Genomic DNA, 13,494 nt, shown 5'->3' with positions numbered 1-13,494 from the left:
TTGCAGACAAAAAATTTATACCATTTTTTCATCACAATAGTAATTTAATAATAATAGCAAAAATACTAACTGATCAATTTTTTATTTTCTTACCAAAATTATTAATTAATTTATTAACTAATTCGTGAGTTTATTAAGTAATATTTCTTATGTTTTTTAATCCACTAACTTAAAAAATAATTTGTATTTGTCTTTTATTTAAAAATTTAAAATAACACTAGATTATTATTTTCACGTAATATTTAGAATTTTTTTATTTTTCCGTAAATGAGAAAGAAATCATAATAATAAAAAAAAAATATTAGACAGCTTAAAACAATTTTAATATAAACAAAAGTATTTATTATAACATTCTTGAATTTAAGTGTTGTTTTGTAAGTAGACAAATAAAAGAAATAATAAAAATATCACTAACTGACTTAAAAAAACTAAAATAATAAAATGAACTTAGTCCAGAAGAATCGTTTTACTTTTGGATGTTTCAACAACCAAGCGAATTAATTCCGTCAAAATAAAGTCCCACCATACACAACTGCGTGCTTAACACTTGTGCAAAATTGAATATGTTATGATTGATAGATAATCATATTCATTTAACATATAATCTGATGTGTTTAAAAAAACATGTGTTAAAAAGAATCAATTTGTTAATAAATCTCAATACTTCAAAACTATTAATTGGTTTTTTTTTTTACTGAAAATACCTTTCAAACAAAAGAAAAACACCATATCAAGTTGTACGTCAAGATCAAGAAAGTCCAAATTGGCTGAAAGACGCACACTCACACAGTCCACCAACTTAAAACCTATGACACGTGTATAAGATTTAAAATTTAGCTTTTTTCTCCCACAGACAAAAAAGTCACAAAACTAGGGTCTTCCTCCCCAAAACCCATGTACTTGCTGCTCCCAGTTTTCCATTTCCCCTTCACCTGTTTTGCATGTTATCTATTCTAATTTCTATCCATCATAAAAACCATGACGACACATCCAAAACCGCTTCTTATCCTAACAAGTTAAACAAACAAAACATCCCCATGTTCCTTTCTCTTCTTACCAAACTAACTACTGCAGCACATACACTTATTTAAACACAGCAAAAACCACTCTCACACAAAACATCATTAAAACCCAACAACCTTGATTTGTCACACACACACTAGTTAAAAATCCAAATGAAATTAATTGTACTCTTCTTCCTCGTAGCATCATCATCATCATATTCATACGCTCAATCCCCTGCAGCACCAGCAGTGGCTCATGTCCCTTCCACCAGAGCAACGCTTCCCATGTTACTCGTGATCTTCCTCTTCGCCCTCCTCTTCACCGCATTCTGCTCCATCTTCATTCGCTACTGCTCCCACGAAGAACAACCCCACGCGCTTCCACAAGCCACGCGCGCCACGCCGCGCGGAGTCGACCCGCGCGTGCTCGCCACGTGTCCCGTCACGTCCTACTACGCAGTCAAAATGAAGACGCCGCAAAAGGCTGCGTTTCAGTGTGCGGTGTGTTTGGCGGAGTTCGACGACGCCGACGCGCTCCGCTTGCTACCCAAGTGCGGTCACGTGTTCCACGCGCACTGCATCGACGCGTGGCTCGCGGCGCACGTGACATGCCCCGTGTGCCGCGGCGAAGTGAGCGTGGAAATCGAGGGGGAGGCACGTGCGCGCCACGTGTTTGAAGAAAGTTCCGTGAGAGGCTTTGGGGTGCTTCTGAGGTCACATTCGACGGGTCACTCTTTGGAGAGGTTCACTCTGAGGATGCCCGAGGAAGTAATGAAGAAGATTCTGGAAGATAGTGAACGCGGGAATGTGACGAGGATGATGAAGCGTTCCGCGAGCTACGACGTCGTTTTGCGGAGCATGGAAGAAGGGGGTGAAGGTAGTAGTAATAGTGGTAGTAATAGTAAAGAGAAGAGTAGTACTAATAATAATAACCGGTGGGTTTTATCGATGACGCCTCCCTTTGTTTCTCGCGCCGTTCGGGGATTCCGAGAGTGTCAAGAGAGAACGGTTTTCCATTGTGAAGTTTGATTTGTTGTTAGAGTTTCATTGCTTGTACAGTGAGGAAAAAATTGAGTTGTAAAAAGTGTAGTAGGAAATTTGAGGATTTATGACATTACTCATTATTTTGTTTATGTTAAAAGGGTTTATATAATGATTGTTTTGATGCGTAATTTTTGGAAGTTGGCTGAATAATTCGTTTTCTTATTAAGTTTAATACTTAGGGGAGGAATTGTTTAGAAGGTTACTTCTGCTTCTGCAGTGTATTTGTCGACATTCCCCCAAACAAATATACAAACACTATTAAGAAATAATCAAATTTCCATTGATTTTTTTAAAATTAATTTTTGTCAAGAAGACTAGTTTCATGGAAAAAACTATATTTATCCTAATTATAGAAATTGTGGTTGTCATTGTTGCTGTGAAAAGTATTTTTCTATGTCAATGTGTTTGTTGTTGATGAGAAAAATACCTATTTAATGCCAACAATATTCACAATCACTTTTTGTATGCCAACACACTTATCTCATGAAAAAAGTGATTTTTATGTCAACCATCGAGTTTGTTGTCACTAAGAAAATTACTACTTGATACTAACAATATTTATTGTTGTGAAAAGTTACTTTTTATGCAAATACACTTATTGGCATCAAAAGTGAGTTTTTGTATTCCATTATTTCTAATGTCTTTGGTAAAAAAGTTATTTTCTATGCCAACGGGATTTAATGTCGTTGTGAAATGTTAATTTTTTTTCTTTGAACCAATTAAAATTAAAAATATATCCCAATAATAACCAAGCATGGATCAGCCGACAAAACATTACTCTACCTTAATTAGAAGTCTCGAATTCAAATCCTATATATATGATTTATGCCCAAAAGAAAAACTATATCCTAATAAAATTATTTATGATATAAAAAGCTAAAATAAACCTATACGAGAATCAGCTTAGTCAAGTGATCTTTTTTATCAGATATATGTAAAAATTAATATTCCATCTATTAATTAAATTAACAAGTTTTAAATAAAGTGGAAAAGTATTTTTAAATTTAAATAAAACTTCTATATAAAAAAATAAAGAAGCATTGTGTGGTTGTTTTTAAATTAAAATAAAAGTGAGAATACAAATAAAACAGAGATAAGATTTAATTAAAAAATGTGAGAATATATAAGATTATTTTAAATTTTAAATAGATAATCAGTTAAGAATTTGTTTTAACAGAGTGTGGGACTAGTTTTTCAAGATTATATATTGTTAAAATTCAAATTATTGATATTAAGAATTTGTTATTATCTATTGTGAATTTATTATTATTATTATTATTATCATTAAATTTAAATTAAAGAATTTTTTATTTCAAATAATAACCATCACTAATATTTTGAATTTAAATTAATTTATACTAGTTATTGTCATCCGAAGGAAATAATTTGGGCTCATATATAAAGTAAATATATTATCTATTTATATATTATATATCTTTCATCTTTTATATATTATGCATTGTATATTTTATATAATAAGAATGTAAATCAAATAAAAGAAAATGAAGTAATGTTAAATATAGATAATTATTGTTCGTAAATATATTTTTCATTTTAGTTTGGAAAATACTCAACATTGTTTCACTATCTTGACGAGAACTGTACGAAAAAAATCTTGACGAGAGGGCAAACTAAAATGCTATGCCAATAGGCGCCAAGTTTTACATTTATTCTCTCCTAACAACCCCACAACGTTGATTCCCTCCTCTCAGCCCTCAATTGTAACCTCTTATCGTTTATTCCCTTATCTTTCAATTCCCTAGTTGATTTCTGCTCATTCATTTGCAGGGAAACAAATTCAATACTGAAGAAAACCAAGTTGAACCAACAGACGTGAAACCATATTATGGAATTCTAAAGGCGAGATTCATTTCCTTCTCTCTTTCTTCTTTATTTTTTTCTTTTGCAGTGGAAATGTTTGATGGCGAGCAAACAGTAGCACTTTTTCTTTTGCGGTGGAAATGTTTGATGGTGAGCGAACAATGACAAATATATGAAGTTTTTAATGTTGGGTCGAATTTGAAGCTCGCAATTGAACTCTAGTTTTATTCAAATGGGTAGTTATGATGTTTTTAATAGGGTGAATGTTATGAGCGGAGAGGAAGAAGATGGAATACCTTGGTTCGAGGTCAAGGTCCCTCCTACTAAACTAAGCTTTTCTCAAAATGTTAGTGCTTAGCTTTACTTAGTTTTAAAAGATTGGCTAAAATTTTGTTAAAACATAAGCACTTAGACAATGAAGGAAAGCTGGAGTTGCTGCACATGATGTCTAACATTATGTCAAAGAATCAGATTGGGCTGCACAATGCACAAGGCAAGATAAAATGTCAAATGAAGAATTGAAGCTGCAGGATCCACGATGTCGGATACAATGTCCAGGACATCCTGCCCGAAAATACTGGACACATAAATCTGTTATATCTTTAACAGATTAATGTGCAGTCAGCAACAGATTAGGAGCTCTATCTTTAGGAACGAATTAAAAGATAATTAAAGATTCAATTACAAACTTGAATAGTTTCGTTCAGGGATTAGAGATTGAAGATAAAAACTAAAAGATAAAACTTTATCTTTTAGATCTTTAAGTGCAGATTTTTCAGGAGAATGATAGAGCTTATCCAGCGCAAGTTGTTGCAGCCCAGATACGTACACTGCTATATAAACATGAAGGCTGCACGAGTTTTTAATCAAGTCAGAGACTGAAGAGTTATTTTGTGAGTTTTGTGATTTGAGTGTTTTGTGAGCCACCTTGATGCTACCCTAACATCAAGTGTTGGACCTGAGTGTGTAGAGTTGATCTCTATTGTTCAGAGAGCAATCTCTGGTGTGTCTTTGAATTGTTTGTAAACACGGGTGAGTGATTGAGAGGGAGTGAGAGGGGTTCTCATATCTAAGAGTGGCTCTTAGGTAGAAGTTGCATGGGTAGTGGTTAGGTGAGAAGGTTGTATACAGTGGCTGTTAGATCTTCGAACTAATACTATTTTAGTTGATTTCCTCCCTGGCTTGGTAGCCCCCAGATGTAGGTGACGTTGCACCGAACTGGGTTAACAATTCTCTTGTGTTATTTACTTGTTTAATCTGTTCATATTGTCATATACAATCTGCATGTTCTGAAGCGTGATGTCGTGACATCCTGTACGACATCTGTCCTCAGTATCAGAATTTCAATTGGTATCAGAGCGGGCACTCTAAATCACTGAGTGAGATCTAGGGAGATAAATTCTGATGAACATGGAGAAAGAAGGAGGACCAGTGAACAGACCACCAATTCTGGATGGAACCAACTATGAATACTGGAAAGCAAGGATGGTGGCCTTCCTCAAATCACTGGATAGCAGAACCTGGAAAGCTGTCATCAAAGGCTGGGAACATCCCAAGATGCTGGACGCAGAAGGAAAGCCCACTGATGAATTGAAGCCAGAAGAAGACTGGACAAAAGAAGAAGACGAATTGGCACTTGGAAACTCCAAAGCCTTGAATGCCCTATTCAATGGAGTTGACAAGAATATCTTCAGATTGATCAACACATGCACAGTTGCCAAGGATGCATGGGAGATTCTGAAAACCACTCATGAAGGAACCTCCAAAGTGAAGATGTCCAGATTGCAACTATTGGCTACAAAATTCGAAAATCTGAAGATGAAGGAGGAAGAATGCATTCATGACTTCCACATGAACATTCTTGAAATTGCCAATGCTTGCACTGCCTTGGGAGAAAGGATGACAGATGAAAAGCTGGTGAGAAAGATCCTCAGATCTTTGCCTAAGAGATTTGACATGAAAGTCACTGCAATAGAGGAGGCCCAAGACATTTGCAACATGAGAGTAGATGAACTCATTGGTTCCCTTCAAACCTTTGAGCTAGGACTCTCGGATAGGACTGAAAAGAAGAGCAAGAACCTGGCGTTCGTGTCCAATAATGAAGGAGAAGAAGATGAGTATGACCTGGATACTGATGAAGGTCTGACTAACGCAGTTGTGCTCCTTGGAAAACAGTTCAACAAAGTGCTGAAAAGAATGGACAGGAGGCAGAAACCACATGTCCGGAACATCCCTTTCGACATCAGGAAAGGTAGTGAATACCAGAAGAAGTCAGATGAAAAGCCCAGTCACAGCAAAGGAATTCAATGCCATGGGTGTGAAGGCTATGGACACATCAAAGCTGAATGTCCCACCCATCTCAAGAAGCAGAGGAAAGGACTTTCTGTATGTTGGTCTGATGATACAGAGAGTGAACAAGAAAGTGATTCTGACAGAGATGTGAATGCACTCACTGGGAGATTTGAATCTGATGAAGATTCAAGTGATATTGATATTGAAATCACTTTTGATGAGCTTGCTATATCCTATAGAGAACTATGCATCAAAAGTGAGAAGATTCTTCAGCAAGAAGCTCAACTGAAGAAGATCATTGCAAATCTGGAGGCTGAGAAGGAGGCACATGAAGAGGAGATCTCTGAGCTTAAAGGAGAAATTGGTTTTCTGAACTCTAAACTGGAAAACATGACAAAATCAATAAAGATGCTGAATAAAGGCTCAGATATGCTTGATGAGGTGCTACAGCTTGGGAAGAATGTTGGAAACCAGAGAGGACTTGGATTTAATCATAAATCTGCTGGCAGAACAACCATGACAGAATTTGCTCCTGCCAAAAACAGCACTGGAGCCACGATGTCACAACATCGGTCTCGACATCATGGAACGCAGCAGAAAAAGAGCAAAAGAAAGAAGTGGAGGTGTCACTACTGTGGCAAGTATGGTCACATAAAGCCCTTTTGCTATCATCTACATGGCCATCCACATCATGGAACTCAAAGTAGCAGCAGCGGAAGGAAGATGATGTGGGTTCCAAAACACAAGATAGTTAGTCTTGTTGTTCATACTTCACTTAGAGCATCAGCTAAGGAAGATTGGTACCTAGATAGCGGCTGTTCCAGACACATGACAGGAGTTAAAGAATTCCTGGTGAACATTGAACCTTGCTCCACTAGCTATGTGACATTTGGAGATGGCTCTAAAGGAAAGATCACTGGAATGGGAAAGCTAGTCCATGATGGACTTCCTAGTCTGAACAAAGTACTGCTGGTGAAGGGACTGACTGCAAACTTGATCAGCATCAGTCAGTTGTGTGATGAAGGATTCAATGTAAACTTCACAAAGTCAGAATGCTTGGTGACAAATGAGAAGAGTAAAGTTCTAATGAAGGGCAGCAGATCAAAGGACAACTGTTACCTATGGACACCTCAAGAAACCAGTTACTCCTCCACATGTCTATCCTCCAAAGAAGATGAAGTCAAAATATGGCATCAAAGATTTGGACATCTGCACTTAAGAGGCATGAAGAAAATCATTGACAAAGGTGCTGTTAGAGGCATTCCCAATCTGAAAATAGAAGAAGGCAGAATCTGTGGTGAATGTCAGATTGGAAAGCAAGTCAAGATGTCCCACCAGGAGCTTCAACATCAGACCACTTCCAGGGTGCTGGAACTACTTCACATGGACTTGATGGGGCCTATGCAAGTTGAAAGCCTTGGAGGAAAGAGGTATGCCTATGTTGTTGTGGATGATTTCTCCAGATTTACCTGGGTCAACTTTATCAGAGAGAAATCAGACGCCTTTGAAGTATTCAAAGAGTTGAGTCTAAGACTTCAAAGAGAAAAAGACTGTGTCATCAAGAGAATTAGGAGTGACCATGGCAGAGAGTTTGAAAACAGCAAGTTTACTGAATTCTGCACATCTGAAGGCATCACTCATGAGTTCTCTGCAGCCATCACACCACAACAAAATGGCATAGTTGAAAGGAAAAACAGGACTTTGCAAGAAGCTGCTAGGGTCATGCTTCATGCCAAAGAACTTCCCTATAATCTCTGGGCTGAAGCCATGAACACAGCATGCTATATCCACAACAGAGTCACACTTAGAAGAGGGACTCCAACCACACTGTATGAAATCTGGAAAGGGAGGAAGCCAACTGTCAAGAACTTCCACATCTTTGGAAGTCCATGTTACATTTTGGCAGATAGAGAGCAAAGGAGAAAGATGGATCCCAAGAGTGATGCAGGAATATTCTTGGGATACTCTACAAACAGCAGAGCATATAAAGTATTCAATTCCAGAACCAGAACTGTGATGGAATCCATCAATGTGGTTGTTGATGATCTAACTCCAGCAAGAAAGAAGGATGTCGAAGACGATGTCAGAACATCGGGAGACAATGTAGCAGATACAGCTAAAAGTGCAGAAAATGCAGAAAATGCAGAAAACTCTGATTCTGCTACAGATGAACCAAACATCAATCAACCTGACAAGAGTCCCTCCATTAGAATCCAGAAGATGCACCCCAAGGAGCTGATTATAGGAGATCCAAACAGAGGAGTCACTACAAGATCAAGGGAGATTGAGATTGTCTCCAATTCATGCTTTGTCTCCAAAACTGAGCCAAAGAATGTGAAAGAGGCACTGACTGATGAGTTCTGGATCAATGCTATGCAAGAAGAATTGGAGCAATTCAAAAGGAATGAAGTTTGGGAGCTAGTTCCTAGACCCGAGGGAACTAATGTGATTGGCACCAAGTGGATCTTCAAGAACAAAACCAATGAAGAAGGTGTTATAACCAGAAACAAGGCCAGACTTGTTGCTCAAGGCTACACTCAGATTGAAGGTGTAGACTTTGATGAAACTTTCGCCCCTGTTGCTAGACTTGAGTCCATCAGATTGTTACTTGGTGTAGCTTGCATCCTCAAATTCAAGCTGTACCAGATGGATGTGAAGAGCGCGTTTCTGAATGGATACCTGAATGAAGAAGTCTATGTGGAGCAGCCAAAGGGATTTATAGATCCAACTCATCCAGATCATGTATACAGGCTCAAGAAGGCTCTCTATGGATTGAAGCAAGCTCCAAGAGCTTGGTATGAAAGGCTAACAGAGTTACTTACTCAGCAAGGGTATAGGAAGGGAGGAATTGACAAGACTCTCTTTGTCAAACAAGATGCTGAAAACTTGATGATAGCACAGATATATGTTGATGACATTGTGTTTGGAGGGATGTCGAATGAGATGCTTCGACATTTTGTCCAACAAATGCAATCTGAATTTGAGATGAGTCTTGTTGGAGAGCTGACTTATTTTCTGGGACTCCAAGTGAAGCAGATGGAAGACTCCATATTCCTCTCACAAAGCAAGTATGCAAAGAACATTGTCAAGAAGTTTGGGATGGAAAATGCCAGCCATAAAAGAACACCTGCACCTACTCACTTGAAGCTGTCAAAGGATGAAGCTGGCACCAGTGTTGATCAAAGTCTGTACAGAAGCATGATTGGGAGCTTACTATATTTAACAGCAAGCAGACCTGACATCACCTTTGCAGTAGGTGTTTGTGCAAGATATCAAGCCAATCCCAAGATAAGTCACTTGAATCAAGTAAAGAGAATTCTGAAATATGTAAATGGCACCAGTGACTATGGGATTATGTACTGTCATTGTTCAGATTCAATGCTGGTTGGATATTGTGATGCTGATTGGGCTGGAAGTGCAGATGACAGAAAAAGCACTTCTGGTGGATGTTTCTATTTGGGAAACAATCTTATTTCATGGTTCAGCAAGAAGCAGAACTGTGTGTCCCTATCTACTGCAGAAGCAGAGTATATTGCAGCAGGAAGCAGCTGTTCACAACTAGTTTGGATGAAGCAGATGCTGAAGGAGTACAATGTCGAACAAGATGTCATGACATTGTACTATGACAACATGAGTGCTATTAATATTTCTAAAAATCCTGTTCAACACAGCAGAACCAAGCACATTGACATTAGACATCACTATATTAGAGATCTTGTTGATGATAAAGTTATCACACTGGAGCATGTTGCCACTGAGGAACAAGTAGCAGATATTTTCACAAAGGCATTGGATGCAAATCAGTTTGAAAAACTGAGGGGCAAGCTGGGCATTTGTCTGCTAGAGGAGTTATAGCAGTTACTTCTATCTGAACGTGCTCAAACTTCTCACTCAACATTAATAGCACGTTCACTACTGGGCCAAAACAAATTCAACCTCCGTTTCACACGTTCTCCTACATTCCTCATTCAAACTTACATTTTCGTGGCAATCTCGTTTTCATCAGCATTCCCCAACACTTCTCAGATATTCACGAAACCACTCCCAAAGCTCTGCTTCTCCATGGCTACCTCACCAAAAGAAACCTCATCCCCTGTTTCACCCTCTGTACCATCATCTCCATCATCCTCCAAAACTCCATCAAACCAGGAACAACCTGCACTCAATATCCAATCCATACAAATGATTCCTGGTCCAGGCCCTGTTCCTGAGAAACTGGTCCCTAAAAGACAACAGGGAGTGAAGATTTCTGAAAACCCTAGCTTTGCAACAAGCCCTAGGGAAGAAGACACTGAGATGGATAAGAAGATCCGCAGTTTTGTGAATAGCATTTTGAAAAATGCTTCTGTCCCTGATGCTGATAAAGATGTCCCAACATCTTCCACCCCAAATGCTGAAGTCCTATCTTCATCCAGTGAAGAGAAATCAACAGAGGAAGAGGATCAAGCCACAGAGGAGACCCCTGCACCAAGGGCACCAGAACCTGCTCCAGGTGACTTCATTGACCTAGAAGAAGTAGAATCTGATGAGGAACCCATTGCCAAAAAGTTGGCACCTGGCATTGCAGAAAGATTACAAAGCAGAAAGGGAAAAACCCCCATTACTAGGTCTGGACGAATCAAAACTACTGCACAGAAGAAGAGCACACCAATCACTCCTACCACATCCAGATGGAGCAAAGTTGCAATCCCTTCCAAGAAGAGGAAAGAAATTTCCTCATCTGATTCTGATGATGATGTCGAACTAGATGTTCCCAACATCAAGAGAGCCAAGAAATCAGGGAAAAAGGTGCCTGGAAATGTCCCTGATGCCCCATTGGACAACATTTCATTCCACTCCATTGGCAATGTTGAAAGGTGGAAATTTGTATATCAACGCAGACTTGCTTTAGAAAGAGAACTGGGAAGAGATGCCTTGGATTGCAAGGAGATCATGGACCTCATCAAGGCTGCTGGACTGCTGAAAACTGTCACCAAGTTGGGAGATTGTTATGAAAGTCTAGTCAGGGAATTCATTGTCAACATTCCCTCTGACATAACAAACAGAAAGAGTGATGAGTATCAGAAAGTGTTTGTCAGAGGAAAATGTATTAGATTCTCCCCTGCTGTAATCAACAAGTACCTGGGCAGACCAACTGAAGGAGTGGTGGATATTGCTGTTTCTGAGCATCAAATTGCCAAGGAAATCACTGCCAAGCAAGTCCAGCATTGGCCAAAGAAAGGGAAGCTTTCTGCAGGGAAGCTAAGTGTGAAGTATGCAATCCTGCATAGGATTGGCACTGCCAACTGGGTACCCACCAATCATACTTCCACTGTTGCCACAGGTTTGGGTAAATTTCTGTATGCTGTTGGAACCAAGTCCAAATTTAATTTTGGAAACTATATTTTTGATCAAACTATTAAGCATTCAGAATCTTTTGCTGTCAAATTACCCATTGCCTTCCCAACTGTATTGTGTGGCATTATGTTGAGTCAACATCCCAATATTTTAAACAACATTGACTCTGTGAAGAAGAGAGAATCTCCTCTATCCCTGCATTACAAACTGTTTGAGGGGACACATGTCCCAGACATTGTCTCGACATCAGGGAAAGCTGCTGCTTCAGGTGCTGGAGGCAACCATCAAAGCCAACACAGAGAAGAAAATGGAGCTGGAACGCCTGATCAAAAGACTCTCAGAAAATGGCGTTGATGATGGAGAAGCAGCTGAGGAAGAAGAAGATGCAGCAGAGGATACAGAATCAGATGATGATGATTCTGATGCCACCCCATGACTAGCTATTGGGGCATGTCCCTTTGAACAATTAATATTTGCACATTAATTTCATGCATTCTACTTTTGCCAAATTCTGTCTAAAAAGGGGGAGTAGTAGGATATTATGCATGATTTATGATTTTGAGGGGGAGTAGTATTTATATGATTTTGAGGGGGAGTAGTATTTATACTGCTGCTGATGATGATTGATGTAAGCTACTGAAACTAGTAGCTGATAGAAGATGCTGCAGTGAACTGCTGCCTAGCAGAATATTCACTTCACAGCAGTAAGAGCATGGAGACAGGGGGAGCAGAAAGCTGATGTCACGTGAGATGTCTTGACATCCTGGAAAAGACTTGTAGATTTGCAACTTGCAGAATTTTGCTGTCACCACTACAGATACTGCTGTGCTTAATTACTCTGATAATGAAAGTTGCTGATCCCACTTGCATGACTGCTCGTACCTGCTCAGGAAGTGTCTAAGTATGTTTTAGACAAAATTTGCCAAAGGGGGAGATTGTTAGTGCTTAGCTTTACTTAGTTTTAAAAGATTGGCTAAAATTTTGTTAAAACATAAGCACTTAGACAATGAAGGAAAGCTGGAGTTGCTGCACATGATGTCTAACATTATGTCAAGGAATCAGATTGGGCTGCACAATGCACAAGGCAAGATAAAATGTCAAATGAAGAATTGAAGCTGCAGGATCCACGATGTCGGATACAATGTCCAGGACATCCTGCCCGAAAATACTGGACACATAAATCTGTTATATCTTTAACAGATTAATGTGCAGTCAACAACAGATTAGGAGCTCTATCTTTAGGAACGAATTAAAAGATAATTAAAGATTGAATTACAAACTTGAATAGTTTCGTTCAGGGATTAGAGATTGAAGATAAAAACTAAAAGATAAAACTTTATCTTTTAGATCTTTAAGTGCAGATTTTTCAGGAGAATGATAGAGCTTATCCAGCGCAAGTTGTTGCAGCCCAGATACGTACACTGCTATATAAACATGAAGGCTGCACGGGTTTTTAATCAAGTCAGAGACTGAAGAGTTATTTTGTGAGTTTTGTGACTTGAGTGTTTTGTGAGCCACCTTGATGCTACCCTAACATCAAGTGTTGGACCTGAGTGTGTAGAGTTGATCTCTATTGTTCAGAGAGCAATCTCTGGTGCGTCTTTGAATTGGTTGTAAACACGGGTGAGTGATTGAGAGGGAGTGAGAGGGGTTCTCATATCTAAGAGTGGCTCTTAGGTAGAAGTTGCATGGGTAGTGGTTAGGTGAGAAGGTTGTATACAGTGGCTGTTAGATCTTCGAACTAATACTATTTTAGTTGATTTCCTCCCTGGCTTGGTAGCCCCCAGATGTAGGTGACGTTGCACCGAACTGGGTTAACAATTCTCTTGTGTTATTTACTTGTTTAATCTGTTCATATTGTCATATACAATCTGCATGTTCTGAAGCGTGATGTCGTGACATCCTGTACGACATCTGTCCTCAGTATCAGAATTTCACAAAATATTATTCTCTTTATTCATGCACAGACAACCCTTTATATACAATTCTGCTATAG

General features: G+C 38.8%; 1 protein-coding gene across 1 annotated transcript; it reads left to right on the top strand.

Moving 5' to 3' along the window:
- Positions 1-867: 867 nt before the first annotated feature.
- Positions 868-2,170, top strand: LOC114367057 (E3 ubiquitin-protein ligase ATL31-like). The gene has a single exon (XM_028324144.1). The coding sequence runs from the start codon at positions 1,176-1,178 to the stop codon at positions 2,031-2,033; it is 858 nt and encodes a 285-aa protein (XP_028179945.1). The 5' UTR covers positions 868-1,175; the 3' UTR covers positions 2,034-2,170.
- Positions 2,171-13,494: the final 11,324 nt, after the last annotated feature.

This window comes from Glycine soja, chromosome 9 (assembly GCF_004193775.1).
Source record: "Glycine soja cultivar W05 chromosome 9, ASM419377v2, whole genome shotgun sequence".
In the NCBI taxonomy this organism is placed as follows: domain Eukaryota; kingdom Viridiplantae; phylum Streptophyta; class Magnoliopsida; order Fabales; family Fabaceae; genus Glycine; species Glycine soja.
The sequence above is the reverse complement of the archived record's forward strand: the minus strand, read 5'-3'. Positions and strand labels throughout refer to the sequence as shown.